Raw genomic sequence first — 24567 nt, 5'->3', positions numbered from 1 at the left:
GACAGGCGTGTCTTTCAGAGCCAGCCTACCTGGATCCCAAACCTGGCTCTGTCACTTACTACTCATTGGCCTTCGGCAAGTTACTGTACTTCTCTGAGCCTCCGTTTCCTCATCTGCAAAGTGGGGCTGCTTATGCCTACATGGGAGGGTTGGAGAGTTCTAGACACCATGAGGGCAGCCGTCATCCTGTCAGTGGAGGGCACCCACCAACCTCCTGTGGGCTGATGGGCCCTTGTGGACAAATCAAGTGGCCAGAGAGTCAAACAAGGTGGGGAGCACGGGGCAGGGGTGCTGGTGACATGCAGAGTGGCGGGCAAGCGTGAGGCGTGCGTGCGGCCACAGCCTGAGCATGGGAGGAGGCCGAGGGAGTGGAGCAGCTGCACCCAGGTGTCGGTTTAGTGGCGTCCTAGGAATGTCGAAAGCAGCAGGAGTCGGGAGGCCTGGAAGCTCAGTGGCAGTGCCCGCAGCCTGGGAGGCCTGGGAGGTCCCCAAGGAAGGAGCGAAGAAGCTCAAGACACAGACCTTTGAGTTGAGGGACCCGGCTGACGGGCTTCCCCCGCGGAGCAGCAGCAGGCTGCTTTTCAGAGGGCTCTGGAAGGTCAGCCTCTTTTGTGTCCTCTCCCAAAGAGGGGCCCTGGGCCTCTGGCCCCTCTCCAGGGGCCCCTGGAAATGCAGCCCTTCCCAAATGCTCCTCCGAGTGCGCCTGCTCCTTCTGCACGTTGGGTGTGATTTCCACGTGAAATGTGAACTCGGGGGGCGCATCCTGCCCTTCGGCCCGCCCTGCACTGGGCCCGTCAGGCTCTGAGGCTGGGATCTCTGTGGAAACTTTGGAGAGGAAATCCACAGGGAGGGGGATGGCACCCTCCGCTGGGAAGCCTGGGATGCTGGTGGCTTCTCTGGCGGCTGTCTGGGGAGGCCGCCCATCGTGGGCTGGGGAGACCTTGGAGGGAGGGGAGTCTTGTGGGGAGGACTCATCGACGTCGCGGTCTTCATCCACCTCCTCCTTGCTCCCTGGCCTCTCTTTGCTCCCTGCCCTCTTCAGCGGCGGCCCCTCCTGGTGCAGGTCTCCCAGAAGCTGGTGCTTGAGCAGCTCAGGGGCGTGGCGGCCGCCCTCTGTGTCCTCAGGTCCTGTCCCCGAAGGCTGGCGTGTGGCCTCTCTGGGGCCCTCAGGCAGGAGGGGAGCCCCAGGCATGCCGGACACGAGCTGGTGGCTCAGACTTGGGGGGCCTGGCTCTCCGAGGAAGCCTTCCCGGACCACCTTACCACTTTCAGGCTCTGTGCGGAGATATGCAGGGGTGGCGGGCTTCGGAAAGGCCGGCCCCTTCTCGGCCCAGTCCCCACCTTTTGGTCCCCACTCCAGGGAGGGCTCCTGAGGGCCTCCTGTTGGAGGAGGCGCTGGGCAAACGGGACGGTGCTGAGGAAGGCTCGCGGTCAGCGGGACGGGAGCTTCTGGCTCTCTCTCCCCGAGGCACGGCCCAGAGACCCCAGAGGCCTCTCCGCAGGGTCCAGGCTGGACGTGAGCGCTAATCTCATTGGCCAGGGGCCTTTCAGGCGCCTTCCTCTGCTGGCCCGGAACTCTCAACTCCTCTGGTTTGAAGAGGCAGCGACAGCAAAAGGTTAGCAAGGGCGCATTAATCGCTTAAGAGAGGGAGCATCATCCTGGACAAAATGACAGTGAGAGGGCATCCCAGGCCCCCTAACAAAGAGATGGGAGCACAGCTCTGGGCTCATCTCATTGCCTTTGCTTGCTTGGAATGACAGGTCTCCTGGTCTAGTCGCCACCAGCTCGCTGGGTGGCTCTCCCCTCTGTGGGCCTCAGTTTCCTCATCTGTAAAGAGGGTTCTTGGACGTGGTGACCTCTGAGGGCCCTTCTGGTGTGGTTGTTATTCCTCTGCCTATGATGGGCTCTGGTTGGGCACAGAGCATGTCACACAACTGGAGCCGCCCTGGGCTTAATCTACTGGGAAAGCGGGAGGGCTACAGAAGCTTCTCCTGCTTTCTAGGGAATTTAAGCCTCCCAAAGATTCTAGCCTCTAGATGGTACCTGGTTTGGGTGTAGCGAGAATCCCCTTTCCTCTGCCTACCTCTCACTGTTCCCCAGCCCCACCGCCCTTTTTTTTTTTTTTTTTTTTTTGAGACAGAGTCTCACTCTGTCGCCCAGGCTGGAGTGCAGTGGTACGATCTCAGTTCACTGCAACCTCCAACTCCCTGGTTCAAGTGATTCTCCTGCCTCAGCCTCCCGAGTAACTGGGATTACAGGCACGTGCCACCACACCTGGCTAATTTTTGTATTTTTAGTAGAAACGGGGTTTCACCATGTTGGCCAGGATGGTCTTGATCTCCTGACCTCGTGATCTTCCCACCCCCGTCCCCAAAGTGCTGGGATTACAGGCATGAGTTTTTTTTTTTCCTTTTTTCTTTTTCTTTTCTTTTTTTTTTTTTGAGACAGGGTCTCGCTCTGTCACCCAGGCGAGAGTGCAGTGGTGCAATCACAGCTCATTGCAACTTTAACTCCAGGGCTCAAACAATCCTCCCATCTCACCCTCCCGAGTAGCTGGGACCACAGATGCATGCCACCACGTCTGACTAAAATGTTATTTTTTATTGTTGTAGAGACGGGGTCTCCTTATGTTGCTCAGGCTGGTCTCGAACTCCTGGGCTCAAGCAATTCTCCTGCCTCTGTGATTACAGGGATGAGCCACCATACTTGACTTCTGCTCCCCTTTTTGGTAAATGAAACCAGTGAAACTAGTGCCCACAAACTCTGCCTCAAGCCCATTCTCTGACAGATTTGGAAAATCCAAAATGTGTGATTATCAAGAATGGAGTCTTTACTGATAGACCTGCCATACGACTCCTCGAAAAAGAAGCCCCATTCAGATCTATCCAGGTCACTGACCACAGACAAGCCCCTTGCACAGGTGAGGTAGGCCCCCGTGGGAGGAAGGGCTCTGCACGGCAGACAGTGATGGCCCTCAGGACCACTGCTGTCCCCTGGTCACACAGCTTGCTGCACACCAACCCAGCTGATCAAGGGCACACTTCATTTTTTTTCTGGTCCATTCATGTGACATTCATTAACCTGGCTGCATATTAAGAACAGGAGAATTACACTCCTTGGTTCTCCTAGTAAGTACCCTTTATGTTTTTTAACTCCCAACTCTTTGAACACCCCATCTAGTCCCAACGCAACAACCTATGCAACTCACCAGCTCTGCTTTAAACAAAACCTGCAGCCCTGAAGGATTCGGGGGCTTGGAAAAGAAAGAGATTTGGATGAGGTCGGGGAGGAAGGTGTGGTCAGGGACACACAAAGGTAACATGTGGGCCCAACCCCATTGGAGGCAGGGTGGTTGCCATGGGCTCATCCCCAAGAGGCCCGGTCACAGCACAGCAGCACCTCCAGCCTGATACTGGCCATGCTCATGGGCCCCTCCAGTTCCTGTTCCTGGCATCGACAACAGTGCATGCCACACAGCAGGTGGTTAAATCAATGGATCCTGCACAGATCAACTGGTGTCAGGAAAACACTGACTTTGGCTTTTCACAGGCTCTGCAGGTGCCTTATGGGAGCCCTTGGTCAGTCTCTGGAAAGAGCAGCCCAGAGGCAACCCTGAGCCTGAGCGCCAGAACTGACCACAGGCAGGGGCTGCCCCTATGCCGCCCCAACAGGACAGGTCTCCACTGCCTTCCGGTAGGCGCCTTCCTCCTAGAGCTTACTAGAGTGCTCTTGACTGGGATGTTACTGTACTCTGATATAATACAAGATTTTAAGAAACACTATTAAAAAAGAGACAAGGACCTCAAATGTAAATAGTAAACATACCTTGAAAAGTAATGGATACAGGATTGTACTCTGTGTGTTTGTGTGTGTGTGTATCAATGAGGAAACTGACATGATTAATTACACCCCTGGAGGAAGAAGCCAGGTTATGAGAATGTTCCTTTTTTTTTTTTTTTGAGACAGAGTCTCACTCACTCTGTCGCCCAGGCTGGAGTGCAGTGGCATGATCTCAGCTCACAGCAACCTCCACCTCCCAGGTTCAAGCAATTCTCCTGCCTCCTACTCCTCCCCATGTAGCTGGGATTACAGGTGTGTATCACCATGCCTGGCTAACTTTTGTATTTCTAGTAGAGACAGGGTTTCACCATGTCAGCCAGGCTAGTCTCGCACTCCTGGCCTCAAAGGATCTGCCTACCTTGGCCTCCCAAAGTGCTGGGATTACAGACATGAGCCACCGCACCCAGCCTGGTTGGGAGAATGTTCTATTGATTCCCTAGGATGCTAGGAAGTACTCAGCAAATATTAAATGTAGCAATTCTCAGGGGTTAGGAGGAGATCGAGATAAATGAGTATTGTAAACATAGTAGTCCAGGTAAGTTAAGCCCCCATGCCCTCTTCAGGAGGCCTGGTCTCTGGACGCTTACAGAAGAAAAGTGTACCCCTCATATACAGGCCTTCCCATAGCTTACTCTCAACACACTGCAGCTCCATTCTGAAACACCTTTTTCCATCTTACTAATAGGTACTTTATCCCTCCATGATTCCAGGCTGCTGTCAGAAGGCTTAAAATTCAGTGAGCACAAAAGTCAAGTTCCCAGCAAAGATGGTGACCTGGGCTTTTTTTGTTGCATGGAATACGTTCTGGGGGCATGTAGACATCGCCTGCACTAACAATCAGTAGAAAAAACTCAAACCCACTTCTATTTATGAAAAGCAATGATTTCTAGAGGTCATACTTTATCAAAGCCTCTAGTTTTACCTAAGCTGAAAAACATGACCTAAAAGAAACAGGAGCCAGGTTTCTAGTTAATTTCACACATCGACTGAGGTTCTTCTCTTATAGCCACTGTCCCTTCTAATAGTTTTTGAAGCTCTTTGTTAGCCTGAGAACGAAAATGCGCCTTTCTGTGCCATGTGAGATGAGAAACGGCAGCCTGCTATAGGCTGTGACCTCTCTGGGGGCAGGAATATGTAGTTAGGCCTCAAAATATCCTCAACGAGGCAGAGTCTCCTACAATCAGATGGCCTCAGAGGCAGATCCCATCACCTGGGAGAAAAGAACAGCGTCTTCGCAGCCCTTTTGCAATCTAGAAGCTTCCACATTTTACAGTAGGCTCTCAAGTTCATTTATCTAGCAAATGACAGAAAACAAGCCCAGCCCACGTTATAACAGTACCACAGGTCTCCCATTTCCTAAAGTTAGGAATCTCTAGGACTTTTGAAGTTCTTAAGATATTTATGATAAATGATCACACAAAGCTGTCTTTCTTGAACATAGCAGTTTGGTTCCCGAGAAGAAAATCATAATAAGGGTTGAAGGCTGCACAGAAGAAAGTTTACAAGCAATCACTTGGGGATGACATGGTTAAGGCCTTGCTCCTGGATCGGCCAGAGGGCAGCCTGCAGCAAGAATCACCTGTCGCACATATTTGAGTTTCTTTTTTTTTTGAGACGGACTTTCGCTCTTGTTGCCCAGGCTGGAGTGCAATGGCGCGATCTCGGCTCGCTGCAACGTCCACCTCCTGGGTTCGAGCGATTGTCCTGCCTCAGCCTCCTGAGTAGCTGGGATTACAGGCACCCACCACCACACCCGGCTAATTTTTTTATTTGTAGTGAAACAGGATTTCACCATGTTGGCCAGGCTGGTCTCAAACTCCTGACCTCAGGTGATCTGCCCACCTGGGTCTCCCAAAGTGCTGGGATTAGAGGCGTGAGCCACCGCGCCCAGCCTAGAGTTTCTGTTAGACATTCATTCTTAACTCTCAGGCTGGACAAGGCTAGCATCTTTCAGAACACTAAATGCCTTAGGAATTCCCAGAAATGGTATTAGAAAAAAACCACTAGGGCTCTTTCTATATTTGAGTAGCCAACCTTTGATAAGAACCAACTCCCTAAAATCTCCTGAACTTGTGAATTAGGGCTCAGGTCCAAATGATCTTTTCAGGGCAGAGCCCACCCCATGTCTCTCCTCCCAACCCCCAAGTCATGGCAGGTAATTCCAGTTCACTGACCTTGGGTCACGTGACCAGCAGCTTCGTCTTCCAGGCTGGGGGTGTCTCCAATGCCTGCTTCTTCAGCTGGTGTATGTGTCAGCAAATGAAGGGGGGTAAAAGCAAGACAGTTATTGTTTACTAGAAATCAAGATCTCTGTATCTTCGAGTATTTTCCCTAAAACATTCAGGAAAGACACATCCCAAGAATACCAAAGTGCCTCAGCTCTGGCTTCTCTGCAAATGTCATTGCTGAGGGTGCTGGTGATAAAAGTTCACTAAACAAAATGCACAGCACCCACATGCAGGTGTAGCTATGACCTAGTAGGAAAGACTTTCTCCACTTTGGGACCAGGGTCCTGAATGCCACATTCAACAAGGACACACAGGCTGAGTGAGGTCAGAGAAGCAATTTGCTGCTGAGCCATGGTCGTGGAGGCTGTGTCTAAGCAGTGGCTGCTGGGAAGTTCAAGGAAAGACTTTGCCTGGGTTGCGGAGTCAGGCAGATGGGGTTCATATCCAGGCATCAGCATTCATTCAACCTCTCTGAGCCTCTATTTCCTCATCTAGAACCCCAAGATGAAGATACTAGTTTGTCTTGTAGAAGGATGGTGAGGGTTAGTAAGAGAATTTGTGTGAACACGTTTGGCCTGGTGCCTGGCATATGGTAGGTGCCCCAAAATGTTACATTTCCTTCCTCCCAACTTCTGGGCAAATGCCTTTCACAGAATGCCCTGAATGGGTGCTACTTGGTAAGAGGGAGGCTGGCAGTGCTGGTGAGCAGCTTTTGGGGTTGTCTTGGGTTCCTGTTTAGGAAGCCACAGCTCACCCCAAACAAGAAAGACTGAGAAAGTTCCTGACCACATTAATAGTACCAAAATCAATAGGCTTTAAAAACACCTATTTCTGCATCATAAACGACAGGACACTGTTACAGGACAATGCACGCAATTGTCCAGAAGAAAAGTTTATAAGGCAAGTTGGCCACGTTGACATGCATTGACCTCAGGCCACCAGAATCACCAGCATTTCCTGAGGACAATGACAGAGGCCACTGCCTCTGAGAAATGCATACATCTTGCTGGCTGGGCCATCAGTCTTATCTCCCAGGCCTGCAATGAGTCAGTCACTCTCTGCACCTAAGACAGGAATGCCGGATCCCCACCGCTGGCCAGCACAGGCCTGTGTGAAGAGTGTAGGCAAGGGAGAGAAAGGTTCTCGAGTTTCCTGGCAGCCACGTGGTAGCCTCAGAAACCCCCAGGCCATTGGCTGTCCCCAGGCAGCTGCTGAGGGGATAGGAGGGCAGGCAATGGGCTCACGGGGCTCCCATCACTAGCACTAGCATGACACAGACACCCTCCGGGTCCATCCAGCCAACACTGCGCTGCCCACGAGGCCCAGTGGCGACAGTGCCTTGTTATGTGACAATATTGCTGAGCAAGTGTTGGCTCAAATGCCTGGGCACAACTCTGAGTGCAGATTCGGCCTGAGTTTCTGACAAGGTGATGGCAATGGCAGAAAGGCTCAGAGCGACAGCAAGTTCAGCTAAATGCCAGAGTCCTTGAGACAGAGGGCGTGAGGAGGCTTCCCCAGACACTGTCACTGCCGCGGCACTGGGTGAGTCGCCTTGCTGTCACACACAGTGCAGAGCTGCGACAGCCAGGCCCGTCATGAGTCAGAAATTGGAGGCTGCGCTGTCTTTGCCACCCCTTGACCCCAGAGAGGGAGCTGCTTGGAAACACCATGGAGGGAAGGAGGGCATGGTGGAGGTTGGGCCTCACATCACCGCTGGCCTCTCTGTACCCTGGGGAGTGTTTTACAAGAGCCAGGAGGGCCCTGTGCCCTCCAGCAAGGCAGGATACTGCAAGGGGGTGGCCACACTGCACCCCAACTGGATGGCCCATGGGGAGTTTCACTGGAGCGCCAAGAATAGCAAACAGGATAGGCCAGAGCGAGGTGCCAACTAAGGTCTGCATTGGCAGTAGCTGAAGACACATGCACCCAACTCTAGAATCTCCCCACCACACGGAGGGTGTAAAGCGATCTTTAGGAGGATTTCCTTGGAGAGAGTGGCTTGGGAGTGGTGGGAGTGGCTACATGGCCACCCCCATCACAGTCCCAGCACAACTGTTTCAAGGCAATACATTGAGGACACCTAGTATGTGTCCCCTCTGGTTAGGGACCTGGTGGACTGTGGTCAGGGCCCCACCAAGGAACACTAGAGGATGGAAGATGGGCTGGCTTTGCTTTGGGGGCAGAGCAAAGGACAAATGCTGCAGCCCTGAGAACCGTCCACACACCCAGAGCTTGCTTGCCAGGGTATTTCCCGTAGGCCCCATGGGGGCAGAGGTCAGAGTGCATGGGAGCCTCAGATCACGCTCCCACGGGGCCGAGGAGATGACACAGCCACCAGAGTTCAGTGCAGCAGAAGGGCTCTTCAGGGGAGGATAGCTGGAGACGGCAGGCTGGGGGAAGAGTCTAGAAGAATTCAAATAAGGTCCCCATGGAGAGAGAGAGAAAGAGAGTCTCCTTGAAACCTCTGCAGGGAGTGTGACGCAGCTCACACCAGGACCAACTCAGTAAGAACCTTCCTGTTTCTCTTACCCCTCCCCTCCCCGCCAGCCCCCGAGGGGAATGGCTGCAACTTTGAATGGAGTTAGAAGCTTTGACTGTCACATGGGACTGGGTGTTCTAATTATTTAGCCTTTGCACACTGTGTTTTGCCACTGTGGAGACTAACGTACTTTCAACTACTTTGGAGTGATGGAAAAGTCAAGAGTTGGCTAGAGTTTTCATTCTGGGCAGGGGAGGGATTTCCCTCAGTGAAATAACTGTGAAGGGAGAGGAGGAGAGAAACTCAAGTTCCCTGTGATCTCATCCCGTGATCATGCCACAGTCTTCAAACGTCCTTCACGTTCAACAATGAGGCTCTGCCCCAGCTTCGAGGACATCCCCTCTGCCCATCTCAGGGGATCTCACGGATCAAGTCACAAAGCAGAAATGCACTCAGAAGGGGAAAGGGTCGGGCTGCTCTCAACACACAGAGCCCTGGAGAACGCTGCAGGCTTCCCCAGTAGCTGCAGGGAGCAGCATCTTTAGGAAGGAAAGGAAACTCTTTTCTGGGCACATCTTCCCTGCTCTCCACTGCTGGTGAAATCCTGTCTAGGCCTCTTCTGCATTTCTTGTTGGGCAACTGGACACCCTCCAAATCACCAAACCAATGGCTGGCATCTTTACGTAAGTGCAGTGAAGAAGACATGAAGGAAATGACTCCAGGAGCTCCAGGCTGTGCAGGCGTTTCCTAGGGCCTGGTGGGCTGAGCCACTCTTGGGTGACTGCAGCCTTGGGCCCAGCGCCCTGTCTGATTGATTCCCCATCACCCGTGTTGACAAGGCATTCCCGTCATGCCTGTTCTACACGAATACGTTTGAAAAGGAGACAGAGTCCCAGAACTGGATGCTAGATCACATGTCTCAGCTCCTCTGGGACCACCTCATTAACATCACCAAAAGGTGTGGTCATCTGCACCCTCTGTGCGCTCAGATGATCTTAGGGTCCACCCCTTGGGAGGTGACCCTGTGCTGGGCAGTCTGAGCAGGAGGGTGGACTGACCTCAGGTGTCAAGAAGGCATGGGTCTGCCACCACCTGCCCCAGAAAACCCTGCAGAGAACTCTCTGGAACTGATGCGCTGACTGAGGCAAGATGAGGAGCATCCAGAAGAAGTCCACAAAGCCCTAAATACTCTGAGAGGCTGGCAGGCAGCCAGGGAGGTAACCGGGCACCAAGGCATCGAGCTGCTCACAACCCAAGATTCCCAGGAGCCAGAATCCACCCATGTTCCTGCCCCACAGGAGGATAAACACGCAAAGCGCCCTCACTTCTGTCGCAGGTCAGCTGGGGCACCCAGCAGGGCCTTGACTGCCTGGGGGTCTCTGGGGCTCACCCTCACCTGTGGTTCCTTCTGGGATCTCTGTGTGGGGCTGGGCAGCAGCCTGCTCACCGGGAGCTCTCTCATCCACTAAGGGCGCTGTCACATCTAGAAACCACCGAGAACCACCTTAGACGGGCCAGAACGAGCCACACCCAGCCCCTCACCTTTGCTTCTTGCGCAGGAGCAATGCAGGGAGGAGGAGTGAGGAGGGGATCAGCCATATGCCAGAAAGCAGCCCTGAAGCAGGGCCCGGAGCCCCTGCTGCCAGCTCCCCAGGAAGCACATTGACATGCTGCTGAGTGGTTCTGGCTCATGAACCGCCCAGCCCATCCACCAGGAAAGCCCGGCAGCCCTGTGTAAACGCTGCGGTGAAACAGACTGCTTATGGCCCCAGGCATTTTAAAAGAAGAAATACTGAAAACCAGATGATTGCTCACAACTATTTGATCCTTAAGGTGAGAATTACGACTAAGACAGCACAGGGACTCCGGGGTTAGTGCGGGGGCCTACAGTTTTGCTGTGAGGCTTTGGGCAAGTCCTTGGTCCATTTTGATTGGATGGTTTCCTCATCTGCAAAATGGCAGTGTCATCTCTAGGTGATTTCCAAGACTTCTCCCAGCTCTAACCCCTAAATCCAAGCCCATGACCCACAATTCAAAAGTGCAGAGTCCCTTGCATGGCAATAAATAGGTCCGGTCCTGTCCAGAGTCAGGCATTTGACTGTCAGATGGGTCCACCTTCACAGCAGAGGCAGGAGGGAAAGCTCGGCTACCAGGAGCTGCTGTCAGTCTCTCATCAGGTAAACACTTCCAAATCAGCGTTCCTCCCGAGCAATGCCCTGGCACACTCCCAGGCCTTTCCGGGTACCCGTAAGGAGTTGTCAGCTTTGAAGGCTTTCCAAGTTCAATGAAGGACATTTTAATTATGGTTGTCTTGGGTGCAGGCGGAGCAACCAGGCAAGATCCCAGCCCCAGCAGGGCTCCCTCCACCAGGGGTGGGAGCCAATGCTCTTGAGTCTCATGCCTGCACAGGGTCCAGACGGCATTGAGACTTGTTTGGGAGATTCTTCTAGAATCCTGTTGAGGGAGCACTGAGAGCCAAGGCTTGGGAAGCTGGCATGAGGTCTGGCATCGTTTTGTAGATTTTCTCAGGAGGGCAGGCAACTTGTAAAACCATCCCAACAAGATAAGCAGGAAGTGTCTTGCGTCACTGGCTCTAAGAAGGAGCCAAGAGAATCTGATCTGGATATTCTCATGAGGCTAAGAACCTCAGCGGCAAGGCCCCCGCCTGCTGCGTCCTCTAAAGCTGTAGCATTATACCAAGCAAGAGGCGGGCACTTGACAGCCACTGTCCAAATTAATCCAAAGGTGGATGCTTGGGGAGACACTTGGGCCAGTTTTTCACCCCAAGACACAAGATCTAAATGAATGTGCAGAGCCTGAAGAAGTGCTGAGAAAGGAACCTTGAAACTCCATGGGGAGGATGGAAAGATAGAGGGGCAGATACTGCCAACTAGTGACTCAAAAGCCATTATTAATGTTCTTCCCCCTTGGTTTATTCTGCTAAAGAGGTTGGAAGGCAAAATGCTCAATGTCCCAGCCTTGCTTGCAGCAAGGGGTGGCCGTAAGACCCAGCTCTGGCCGATGAGACATAAGTGGAAGATTGCCACTTGCAAGAAAACTTCTGCTTTCCTAAGGGGACACATTTAGTTTCAGGGCCCTTTTGGCCACTTTACTTTGCAACTTGTTCCTGCTTCAAAGGCAGATGTGATGCCTGGAAGTGCAGCAGCCACTTTGTAACCATGAGGCAACAATCCACCCACTAAAGATGACAGAAAATAAAGACAGGAGAGCATCAATGACCCTTGAGGTGCTGGCCAAGTCCAGACATCTGATTATGTGAGAAAAGTAAACCTCTTCATGTAAATGCCACAGTTAGTTGGGGTTTCTGTTTCTTACAGCCAAATGCAGTCTTGACTGACACAGATGGGAAGCAAGAGAAGATGGTCAAAATCAGGACTGAGGAGCACGTCAGGAAGTATGTGAGGTGCTAATAAGCTAGATGCCAGGTGTCTGGAAAGGACAGGTTAGGAGAAGGGCTGGAACAAACACCGTGGCCAAAGTCCAGAGGCCCAGGCCACACCCAGAGCCCCCAAAATGAATGATACTAAACCAAGATCAGATGTGCACTGACCTATCCCTTCCCTCAGCCAAATGGCTGCTCTGGGACCTACTGGCCCCTGAAGAAAGAGAGAGGAGGAGGCTTTTGAAGGGGGTGTGGGAGGACAATCGTATGGAGCGGGGCTTTGTGGAGCTGTGTGCGGGACTCTCCAAGGGTGGCTGCCTCCAGAACACATACAGGATGAAGGTGCCCACACTCAGCACCAGCAAGCAAGGCATCGAAGCAGGGCTCAGCTCCCGCCACACTGTCCTGCAAAGCACCGAATGAGTGAGCACATCTTTCAGCCAGGGGGAGCAGCAGATGCAGCCAGGAGGGAGGCTCAAAGCACGGCTAAGCGCAGGCTGGAGGCATGGAGGGGGCGTCTGAAGGGGGGCCCACCTTCCGCTGTTGGAGTGCTCTTAGCATCAGAGGTTTCAGAGCCCGGTTCCTCAGATCCGTCCTCAGCGGGGGTCTGCAGGGGAGATTCTGGAACACACACAATGAGCCCTCAGAACGGCGGCCTCTCTCCAGTGCCCCCTTTTGATCTCAGGAGGAACTGGGGAGCAGTGTCTCGTGGAGTTTAAAATCGCTCCCCGTGGAAACAGCTGGAACACGGCCTTGCGACAAACCCACAAAGGGGACCAACCCCACCTCCCTCCCTGCCAACACGACTGTGCCCCACACCAGGGCCATCAGACGAGGACACAGGTGATGTGCGTTTGCTCCTGGGTGAGAGGAGAAAGTGCCTCTTAACCCGCTAATTGTGCCACCTGAGGCAAAGATTTATCTTCCATTGGTCAACGGGCAGCAAATACCAGAAAGCCGAGCTACGCATGAACCTTCTGCTTTGTCATTGCTATTAATTAACAACAAGTAGACACCTGGAAAAACACTCAGTGATCCAACCCCTTCCTTGGAAAAGGAGCCAGCTCAGGGCAGACATGGTGCTTACTTCTAAGTGGACATTGGGTGGTGTTTGGACGCCACCAAGCTCTTTTCATAGAAAGATCTCCAAGGACTGATGGACAAGCTGTGAGTTACACTTGAAATGGCAGCCATCGGTACCTACAAGAAAACTGTCCTTTCAGAATGGGAAGCCTGGGCAAGAGAGGCCCAAATGATCACAGTGGTTGACAGTCACACCCTCCACCAAGAATGTCCTTAGTAAGGCAGCTTTTGTTGGCTTAATAGAAAGGAGAAAACTACCTCCTCCTCCTAGAAGGGCTGAATTGTCCCTTCCCTGTGGCACTTTCGCCACTGGGAATCAATCTGCCCTGGTTATTTTATGGGCTTATCTATCAATGCATCATGCAGTATCCAGGGCTGAGCAGGTCAAGGCCTTACACTCTGGAAGGTTGAGACTTCTTGAGAGCCGGATGTATACAGAGCTGAGTGCTAGGTACTGGGAAGGGACAAAATGCTCAGAAGATACAGCCTGTGCTCTGGGAGCACACACTCTCCTGAGGGAGGAAGGATGGCCACACAGAGCAAAAGACTCCAGGGCAGGCCCATGGCCAGCCGATAGGGTCCTCCTGGAGATGCCCCACCAGGAAGCAGGAGTTACAGGCTAGAGAGCATGGGACCAAGGGGCAAGATGGCTGGGTTCAAGTCCCAGTTCCACTTCTTTCTGGTCAGGTGGCCTTGGACCTGCCTCTCAGGGTCTCCATTTCCTCATCTGTAAAATGGGTGAGATGACCTCAACTCTACCTGCCTCCTCCTAGAGCTGCTGGGAGAATCCCATGAGTGAATGTTGGTAAAAGCACCTTCAAGTCATGAGGATTTATACATGTGGATCTAGTTCTCATTGATGTAAAGGAGGCAAATGTTTATGGGGGCAGCCCTGGCCTTCCCTTCAGTTCTGTTCCACCTGGGCTGTCCACAGGGGACCATCGTGGTAAATCATGGCTCAAACCATGATGGGTGGATGGATGGATGGATGGATGGATGGATGGATGGATGGATGGCTGATTGGATGAATGTATTATTGGATAGATGACTGGATGGATGGGTGAATTACTGAATGATCAGATGGATATATAATTGGATGTATAATTATATGGATGGATATATGAATTAATAATTTATTAGGTGGATGTATGAATGTATAATTGGATGGAGGTATAATTGGATGTATAATTACATGGATGTGTGTACGTATAACTGAATGATTAGATGCATGTATGAATGTATAATTGGATGGATGTGTAATTGGATATATGACTGGATGATTAGATGGATGGATGGATGGATGGATGGATGGATGGATGGGTGGATAGATGAATGGATGGATAGATGGATGGATGGGTGATGTGTAGATGATTGGATGTATGTATGATTGACTGGATGAAGATATGGGTGGATGGATAGATGGATGAATGGATGGATGGATGGATGAATGGATGATGTATAGATGATGTATGTATAATCAAATGGGTAATGGGATGGATGGATAATTGGATGAATCGATGGAAGAATGAATGATGTAGAGATGTATGGTTAGATGTATGTATGATGGATGATTGATGGATGGAAGGAAGGACGGATGGATAAACGGATAGATGGATGAGCTGGTGATGTGCAGATGTATGAATGGATATATGTATGATTGGATGGATGATAGGAAGGATGAAGGAAGGGATGGGTGGATGGATGGATGAACAGAGGGAAGAATGGATGATGTACAGATATATGATTTGATGTATGTATAACTGGATGGATGATGGGATGGATGAAGGGATGGATGGATGGATGGGTGGGTGCGTGGGTGGTGTATAGATGACTGGATGTGTGCATGATTGGGTGGATGGAGGAAGATATGGGTGGATGGATGGGTGGATAGATGGATGGATGTGATGGTAACATGTAAAGCTTCCATCAGAATTTCTGAATTCTTTGCCAGTACCTCTTAGTCATCTTCCCTCAGCTCCTCCTGTGCCTGGCACTGCATGCCCAGAAAAGCCTCTCCAGTCTTCCCAGTGGTGTCTCAGCCATCAGATCAATGGTTCCTCAGCTCTCAGCTCAGTGAATTCACTCCCCTCTGTATGACAGAAATTCCTTACTCTTCATGCACATGGTGTCTGAATGGGTTTCCTCTGCTGTCTAATTGTCCTATTCATGGCTTAGACTCAACTCTGGAAGACTGGAAGATAGAGCCTCTAGAGAGTCAGGCAGATGGGGCCCAAATCCTGGCTCCACCACCTATTGGTTGTGTGAGGCTGAGTGAATTACCTAACCTCTCTCTGCCTCAGTTTTCTCCCCCGTATAATGGGCATAGTAGTAGCTCCACTGGCTCACAGGGCTTCTGTCAGCATGAAACTGTTGAATGCTTATTTAAAGCACTTTGTACCACGCCTGGCAGATGAGAAGCCCCCGATAAGTGGCAGTGATTATTTTCAGTCATTATCATGTCACCTTGGTTGAAGGGCCCAGTGTACCACTGCTCATGCTCACCAGCAGGAACTTCAGTATTTTATTTTATTTAGTGCCAGTGGTGGTGATGCAGATATGGAATTGACTGCGAATCCTGGAGGGCCCCTAGCAGATAGCTGACACTGCACCACATGGACAAAGTGGCTCTGGTCATATGAGGAAAAGTCAAGCATCACGTTGTAGTCACATACCCCATCAAGCACATGGGGACTTTTAGTCTGGAAATTGCAAACACTCCCTCTGTGGCACAGACTGCTGAGGGTCCACCTGGTGTCCATTCTCTCTACCCTCCTTGGGAACAGAGCCCTGATATGATATAGGACAGAGCTGTGCCCAGTTAAAAGGCCACATCTTCCAGCCTCCTGGGCAGACAGGGGTGGCTGATGAGAAGCTAAGGGAAGTCATTGGATAGGAAGTCCAGGAAAATGTCTGGATGGGAGGAGCTCAGCTGAGAGGGTCTCCCTTTGTGTCCAGCTCCCCTTCCTCCTTTTCCAGGGGCCTTTCTGAACATGAGACATCTTGAACATGGAAGTCACATGCTCAGAATGGTAGTTTTGTTTTTTTTTTCTGGCTGTATGAAAAGATCATTATCAGTTCACTGGCTGTGCAAAACAGGCTGGGTACCAGAATTGGCTTGTGGGTCATAGTTTGTGGTGCCCTGCTTTAAGGAATGGCTCTGGGGCCTCAGTGGGGGACAGGATGAAGGGCGGAGGGTGTAAAGGTCTCAGGGCTGCTGTTGCAAAACCAAGGTTTGTGGTGAGGAGGTCTGTGTCGGATGGAATGGAGGTGAGGTCCCTCGGTGCTGTGGAAGGTTGTGGGAGGAACTGGCCAGGGTCATGACGGACAAGTTGATGGTGGTGCCACCAACAGCAGTAGAGAAACCAGGAATGGCCCAGGATGGGGGAGCACAGAGTTTGGTTTTTACTTGTTAGGTTTTGGGTGTGGCTTGGGCATTCAGTGGAGTTGTCCCTCGGGCGACAGGAAGGCTCTGTTGAACCCGGAGAAAGGCACTCCACCTGGGGCGGGAGTCATTTAGAGTCAGTTTCAGGATGGGGCTGGTTCTGTGCATGAAGCAGAATGAGAAAATGAAAAAAAGGCAAGTGGAGTTCAAGTGCACTGTGAGATCAGACATCTCATGCCCTTTCTTAAAACACTGTCCCTGGACACCTGGCCCTGGCTGCACCCATCCCACAAAGAACAGCTAATCCTGAACAAGCTTCCAGCACGAACACAGCTCCTTGGTCCTGGAGCTTTTGCAAAAGCCTGTAAACTGCCGCAAGAAGGCTTTGGACAAATGGTGAGGCAGTATCACGCAGACTTCTGGGTTTTGTTATTTTTCAGCAGCCTTGACTGCCAGGGCACAGGGGCATCTGTATGGGCATGATGGTCCCCCTTTCCCCAATCTGTCCCCAGCTTGAGCCCTACAGTCCTTATCATTTGCATTGGTCTCCTTGTTAAATTCCTTGGAAGTAGTGAAGGAGGAAGAAGCCCCATTTGCATGTCTTATCTGGAAGGCATAACAAGTTAACTCATCAACACCTTTTAATTCATTAGGGTGCACTAGTTTATAGGTAACCAACTTTCATCTACTTTTCAGCTCTCTTGGGCAGGTATCCAGCCATATTTCAACTCTTAGCATCCACTTAGACACTCTTTGTTCTGGTATTTAACGTGTAGTTTCTTGTCTTCTGTCACTTATTTAAAAGTTGTTAGTAAAGTGACACCTTCTGCCAAGTCAAACCTGCCATACCCGACATCAAAACAGCTCCTTGTAAGCTTTCAGTAGCAAGAATTAATTTGATGAGGATTATGAACACCTTAAGTATTACTTGCTTTCTTGGAAAGTATATTCTTTGGGTAAGCAAATTATCTTCAAATGCTTTCCTTTCAGAGCAATTTCAAAAAGGTTGGCAATTTAGATTTTGCATTTTTATATACAGTATATATAGTGCATATATATATATACACACACATATGTTTTGGCATAGAACTTCTGATCATGTTTTATGTGAAAGCTTTGAATAGTTTTAGCAAACATATTTTAGGCAACTCAAACACAAACTAACTTGGTGAACTTGTCCTCACTTTACACATTAAATTTAGTTTTCTCTTCAGAAAATAAAAGTGGTAAAACCCACTTCTTTCCTGGACTTTATTTCATTTTTGTTTTTTAAGACAGGGTCTCACTCTGTTGCCCAGGTTGGAGTGCAGTGGTACAATCACAGCTCACTGGAGCCTCAAACTCCTGGGCTCAGATGATTCTCCCACCTCAGCCCCGCAAGTAGCTGGGACTACAGGAGTGTGCCACCACACCTGGCTAATTTTTGTATTTTTCGTAGAGACGAGATTTCACCATGTTGCCCGGGCTCATCTCAAACTCCTGGGCTCAAGCAATCCACCTGCCTCAGCCTTCCAAAGTACTGGGATTATAGGCATTAGCCACCGCACCTGGTCTCCTGGAGTTAATTTTAAACGAACTTGTTATTTTGGAAGAGTTTTAGATTTACGGAAAACTTATGAAGTTAGTACAGAGAGTATACCCCACATCCAGTTCCCTTGTTGTGAACATCTTACAGGATCATGGTACATTTGTTGCAGCATAATACATATTTTAAACTGACTCTAAGCCAGGCTGCCCTGCCTCTAAATAGAATCTCGTTTTTCACTGGCACAATTCATATGAGGCGTATGTTGTGATTCTAACTTGGATTCCACCCAAGAGAGTTTAACAACTGAAGTTCCAAGGGGGCTTGGTGGAAAGAGTGACAAGGGGGAAATATGGTCGATGTGGGGCTGCAGCCATGGACCTGCTCAGCAGCCCATGGTCTGAGCATGGGGCTCCTTTGTCATCTGTGAAGCGGACGTCATCCACCCTCACGGGCTGTTGTGAGCATCACCTGTTGCCAACAGTAGAGTGCTACAAAAATGTCCCAATTAGCATTCTGAGGTAGTTCCCTTATAAGTAGGGTGGCATTTACTATCACCCAAATCAGGACACTTGAAAGAGAAAGCAGCACTATTTTTTTTTTTTTTTGAGAAAGAGTTGACTGGGCACGGTGGCTCACGCCTACAATCCCAGCACTTTGGGAGGCTGAGGTGGGCGGATTACCTGAGGTCAGGAGTCCAAGACGAGCCTGGCCAACAGAGTGAAACCCCATCTGTACTAAAAATACAAAAACTGGCTGGGCGTGGTGGTAGGCGCCTGTAATCCTAGCTACTTGGGAGGCTGAGGCAGGAGAATGGCTTGCACCCGGGCGGCGGAGGTTGTGGTGAGCCAAGATGGCGCCACTGCACTCCAGCCTGGGCGACAGAGCGGGACTCCTTCTCTCTCTCTCTTTTTTTTTTTAAGACAGAGTCTTGCTCTGTCACCCAGGCTGGAGTGCAGTGGCGCGATCTCGGCTCACTGCAACCTCTGCTTCCCAGGTTCAAGTGATTCTCCTCCCTCAGCCTCCCGAGTAGCTGGGACTACAGGAGCCCACCACCACACCTGGTTAATTTTTGTATTTTTAGTAGAGACGAGGTTTCACCATGTTGGCCAGGCTGGTCTCGAACTCCTGACCTCGTGATCCGCCCACCTCAGCCTCCCAAAGTGCTGGGATTACAAGCATGAGCCACCGCACCCAGCTGAAAGCAGCACTATTAATCATGACGCAGAACAAATGTGCTGGCATAGGCTGGGACACTCACACCCCGGTCCCAGGCACCTGGTGAGAGAACTCTTCATCTCTCTTTGTCAGGAAAAGAGGCAAAATCTGGCCCCCAATCCCGGTTTCCCCCAGCAGCACCAACTGCCAGGGGAGCAGCTGGGAGAAAGTGGTTTCAACAGGCTAACCTTCGGGGTTGAGGTCTTGGGGGCTACCACCCCTCACTTAACACATCCTGAGCACCAGGGTGGGGCAGGGACAGGGTAGGCAGTGTTGCGGGATGGAGAGGAGGAAGGGATGAGAAACAGCAAAGAAAGAAAAAGATGGAGTGGGGAGAGGAGAGGGAAAGTGGGAGTGGGGGAAGTGGGAGAGGAGGTGGAAAAATTCAGTGGAGGGGGACGCAGTGAGGAAGGGACTGAGAAGGATTTATTTATTACTATTATGATTTGACATGGGGGTCTCTGTCGCCCAGGCTGGAGTGCAGTGGTGGGATCTTGGCTCATGGCAACCTCCGCCTCCTGGGCTCAAGTGATCCTCCTGCCTCCGCCTCTTGAGTAGCTGGGACTATAGGTGCATGCCACTATGCCCAGATAATTTTTAAAATTATTATCTGTAGAGACAACGTCTCACTATGTTGCCCAGGCTGGTCTGGAACTCCTGGGCTCAAGCGATCCTCCCGCCACAGCCTCCCAAAGTGTTGGGATTACAGGCATGAGCCACCGCGCCCCGCCTCTAAGAAGGATTCAAAGGAGAAAACGGGGTGGAGGGAGGGGAGGAGGGATAGTATTAGGCGATATACCTAATGTAAATGACGAGTTAATGGGTGCAGCAGACCAACATGGCACATGTATACATATGTAACAAACCTGCACGTTGTGCACATGTACCCTAGAACTTAAAGCATAATAAACAAAACAAAACAAAAAAACAAAGGAGAAAACAGATCTCCTAGCTTGGAGCCTCTCAGGTGCCCTCCCTGGGGAGCTGAATCTGGCAGCACTGGCTGGAGCCGTCAGAAAGCACATTTCCATCTTCATCACCACGTGATGGCTGACCTCAGGCAGGGAGGCTGGGCCAAGCTGCATTCCCCTCTCCCTCTCACCGACTCACCCAGAGCTTCTGGAACACCTCTGAGCAGCCCCCGCTCCCGCAATATGCCCATGTCTTCCTTCACCTACCCCCAACCCACCTGCACCCACTTTCCTAATTCCCAAATTCCTCACAATCCAACACCTTCCCTGATTCAACAGATAGAAATCTGAAACGTGCCTCCCAATCAGTCCTGGAACCTCTCCAAGCTGGGATGGCCACTCCGTGTGTGAGAAAGCTGGTGGTCCCAGCTTCCCACACTCCGGGGACCTCCCAGAGACCCCACCCACTCCAGCAATCTTCCTGAATAGACATATCCAGCAGAGGTCACTTCCCACCTCGGAACTCCACGGCTTCCATCCACTACCCATACCCCGGGCTGCAAGGTGTTTTCTTATTTTTAGCATTAAAAGAGAAAAGTAGACTGTTTGCCATTTTGCCTCCTTAGAAATGGGTATGGAGGCAGAGACTGAGTCCATCCTGCCCTTGGGCTGCACTGTGGGCTGTTGCTGTGAGCACTCACTGCCAGCGACACCCGTGGAAAGAAGGGCTCTTTGTAGCACAACCCAGCACTGAGACAGCCTGGACCAACCTTGAGACAACCTGAGACAACTTGGTCCAATCCCTGGACCAAGCTGGCACTCCAGCAGTGGGTGAAGGGCCAGCATGGGGAGAAAGAGGCCAGAGCTGTGTGCTCTGTGGGGTCCCCAACCATGTGGTCTGACAGTGAAATGAAACACATTTCATTTGGAAACAGAGAGGAAGAGGCGAAGTCAATTTGGCCAATAGATGGTATTATAGAATGTTTAGAAGTTGATGTTGTTTATTAATGTGGCTACAGTAAGAGTCCCAGGGCTAACCAACTCTTGCTAAAGAGAGAGGCCAGTCAGGCCTGATCTAAGTAAGAGATAAAAAGCCATGTTTAAAGTCACATATTTTACATGCTAATCAATACCATTGATTTATAAGCTAACAGGTGTGGCTAATGCCTCAAAAAGTACCCTGTATTTGAGAGATTGTCAGGCCCTACAATCTCTGTCCCTACATTCACTCATGTGGGTAACTCAAGGTAAATTTCTTTCTTTCTTTTTTCTTTTCTTTTTTGACAGGGTCTTGCTCTGTTGCTCAGGCTGGAGTGCAGTTTTATAATCACAGCTTACTGCAACCTTAAACTCCTGGGCTCAAGTGATCCTTCCGCCTCAGCATCCTGAGTAGCTAGGACTATAGACGTGCACCACAACACCCAGCTAATTTTTAAATTATTTTAGAGACAGGGTCTTGCTATGTTGCCCAGGCTGGTCTCAAATTCCTGGCCTCAAGGGATCCTCCTGCCTGGGCCTTCCAAAGTGTTGGGATTACAGGCGTGAGCCACCGTGTCTGGCCATTATCTCACTGCTTGAGTTATCTTGGCCCACTCAAATTAATGAGGCTCCACTCTACTGACAATCTAAGACAATAATGTATTTAAAACTTCTTTACAATTCTGGATGCAAACTGTTCCTGCCACCCCTTGGCTTGCAGTGATCTGGGCCTGCTGTGCATGGCTGTCCACTAACCTTTCAGGCCAGCGTCCGTGTCACCCTCTTGGTCTTGGAGCATGGTGTAGCCCCCCTGATCTTTCCTGTCCCCCAACCCGTACGTCCCAGCATGATCTTCCATCACATCGAACTCCTGGCGAGGCTCAGCCATCCTGGTTCAAGGCTCACCTGGGGAAAGAAGAGGGGAGGATAAGTTCTGAGGAGTGTTAGGGGGCAGAGTGGGGGTGAAGAGAGAGAGAAGCCTCTCCTCCCAGTTCATGGCAGGCAGATCTCAGCCTCCCTGCTACCCTCTCCAACAGGTGGCCGCCCATCCTCATCCCGTGCTCCATATTCTTGCCCAAGCGTTATTTATGTCTATCTGCTTGCTTAATTTACCAACACCGCAGCAGTTCATATTCAAAACCACCAGGTGAGGGCCAGGCATGGTGGCTCACGCCTGTGATCCTAGCACTTTGGGAGGCCGAGGTGGGTGGATCACCTGAGGTCAGGGGATCGAGACCAGCCTGGCCAACATAGTGAAACCCCATCTCTACTAAAAATACAATAATTAGCCAGGCATGTGGCAGGTACCTGTAATCCCAGCTACTCAGGAGGCTGAGGCAGGAGAATCAATTGAACCTGGCAGGTGGAGGTTGCAGTGAGCCGAGATTACACCACTGCACTCCAGCCTGGGTGACAGGATGAAACTCTGTCTCAAAACAAAAACAAAACAAAACAAATAAACCCACCAGGTGAGGCAGGTGAGATGGGCCCGACTTGTTATTCCCAGGTCTCTTTCCACTTCATTAAAAAAATCAATGCTGCTGCCTAGCAGTCTGCTCTTTCTCTTTAACGGTGAGGGCAGGACTGAACAGGAGAGGGATGGCATCAGCAGAGCCTGTGTGGTAAGGAAAGTGAGGCACAGAGAAGTGAAGGGATGGTTCAATCAGATGTCAACTGGCAGCAAAACCAACTCTTGACTCATCGGGGGTGTCCTGACTCCTCCAGCTCCGAGCTTGCTGACTTCCTGGAGTCAGGCTGTGGCCCCCATTCACCGCACCGGCACCCAGCAGGTCCCCCAGGTGTGCGTTCCAATGGTGGCTCTCCTGGTGGGCTGAGAAGCACCGCACAGGGCCCAGTAGGGGCATGAGGCTTGGGATCTGAAGGGCAACACACACCCTTCTTCCCCAAAAGCCCCAGCAGGGAGATGCCACTTCAGCTCAACAGAGCCGGATAGAAACCACCATTTGCTCACACTTTGTCCTCATCTTTATTGTGAATTATTATTATTATTATTTTAAAAATAATTCATGACTTTGAATTTATGAACTTTTAATTTATTATTTATTTATTTATTTATTTATTTTTGAGATAGAGTCTCGCTTTGTTGCCCAGGCTGGAGTGCAGTGTCGCGATCTCTGCTCCCTGCAGCCCAGGTTAGCTAGCCAATTCGGGTTGCCCCATTCAACCTGCAGCTAAAGCTTTGTGAACACTAAGAAGTTTAATGAGCATAGTGGTTTTGTTCTTTGGATTTGATCTATTCCTTTCAATGACCAAGTTTCTCCTCTTGGAACATGGTGGACAGAGGTGTGAAAGTAAAAGTAAAAATTGGATGTGCTCGCTTTTCTTATATATTTGCATATTTTCATATTCATAGCTCATGGCTACAGGAGGCCTGAATTTTTTTTTTTTTTTTTTTTGGCCCCTGTGAATAATCCAGGATAAATGCTTTATGGGTTTTCTTTGGGGGAGTGGGGACGGGGTCTCACTATGTTGCCCAGGCTGGTCTCAAACTCCTGGGCTAAAGTGATCCTCCCATTTCCGCCTCTCAAAGTGTTGGGAGTACAGGCATAAGCTGCCACCATGCCTGGCTCTATTCATATTTTGAGTAAAACAGTACTTTGCTATTTCTTGATGAGAAAAGTAATACAATCTTATTATAGAAAACGTATTTATACAAAGCAAGACGGGAAGAGAAAATCATCCCTCTGCCCAGAAACGATTACTGTTGACATCCTGCCATACCAGACTTTGACAATCATGGATTCAGCTTTTGGAATTTTGGTCCATCATAAGTGACGTGAGATTCCAGGACAGGCGGCACATGCCATCTGGCTGAGGAATAAATTTGAACCCCTCTTCCTCTATGGTGGCTGTACGGGAATGAGGCACTTAGTAGGGAGTGAGCCCAAACCTCCCGGCTGCCCTGCCCCATCCTAACACGGCTCTGCTGTTCTCAGTCCTCCAGGGCACACGGTGACTCTGAGGAAGAGGCAAAAATGCCACTGCTTTGTGAGAAATGGCCTTGAAGCAAAAGAGACCATTTTGATCACATTTGAAAAGGCAGATACTTTGTGGTACCAGGGCTTGACTTCTGATGAATGTATAACAGGAAAGATCAGGCACTTGTGCAAACGTCTGTTTTCATGAATCCATGGATTTACAAAGGTTTGGGAATGTATGTCAAGGATCTGTGATATTTCCTTCTAGCCTTTTATTCTATGCATTAAAAAATATAGTTGCAATTATGCTACTTGCTTTTTTCACATAAGATTATAGCATGAGCATTTGTTGGTCACTAAAAGCCTTTGTAAACATCAGGGGCAGTAACTACCAAAGGTTCCTTCCCACATATGTACCATATTTTCCTAACCATCCCCTAATAGTTAGCACTGAAATGGCCTCAGATGTTCCAATATTACAAATAATGTTGCATTAAATATCTTTTTGAAAAACTTTGTCCATAATTTTTTTTTTTTAGATAGAGTTTCACTCTTGTCACCCAGGCTGGAGTGTAGTGGC

General features: G+C 50.4%; 1 protein-coding gene across 7 annotated transcripts in view; it reads right to left on the bottom strand.

Moving 5' to 3' along the window:
- MAPT (microtubule associated protein tau) overlaps nt 1-24567 on the bottom strand; it is a 126099-nt gene that overhangs the window by 38940 nt on the left and 62592 nt on the right. For 2 of the 7 annotated variants that reach the window (XM_032163959.2, XM_032163961.2), the window contains exons 2-5: nt 21805-21954; nt 12486-12572; nt 9945-10031; nt 6016-6081 (exon numbers count right to left, since the gene is read on the bottom strand). In XM_032163959.2, the coding sequence (XP_032019850.1) occupies nt 6016-6081; nt 9945-10031; nt 12486-12572; nt 21805-21937 (373 nt within the window). In that variant the 5' untranslated portion in view covers nt 21938-21954. Of the gene's footprint in view, nt 1-522; nt 1276-6015; nt 6082-9944; nt 10032-12485; nt 12573-21804; nt 21955-24567 lie in introns of all 7 variants that reach the window. The other 5 variants (XM_032163960.2, XM_032163963.2, XM_032163962.2 and 2 more) reach the window with 3 other exon arrangements.

Source organism: Hylobates moloch, unplaced genomic scaffold, assembly GCF_009828535.3.
Source record: "Hylobates moloch isolate HMO894 unplaced genomic scaffold, HMol_V3 SCAFFOLD_10, whole genome shotgun sequence".
Taxonomy (NCBI): domain Eukaryota; kingdom Metazoa; phylum Chordata; class Mammalia; order Primates; family Hylobatidae; genus Hylobates; species Hylobates moloch.
Note: the sequence above shows the minus strand (reverse complement) of the source record. Positions and strands in the feature narration are given on the sequence as shown.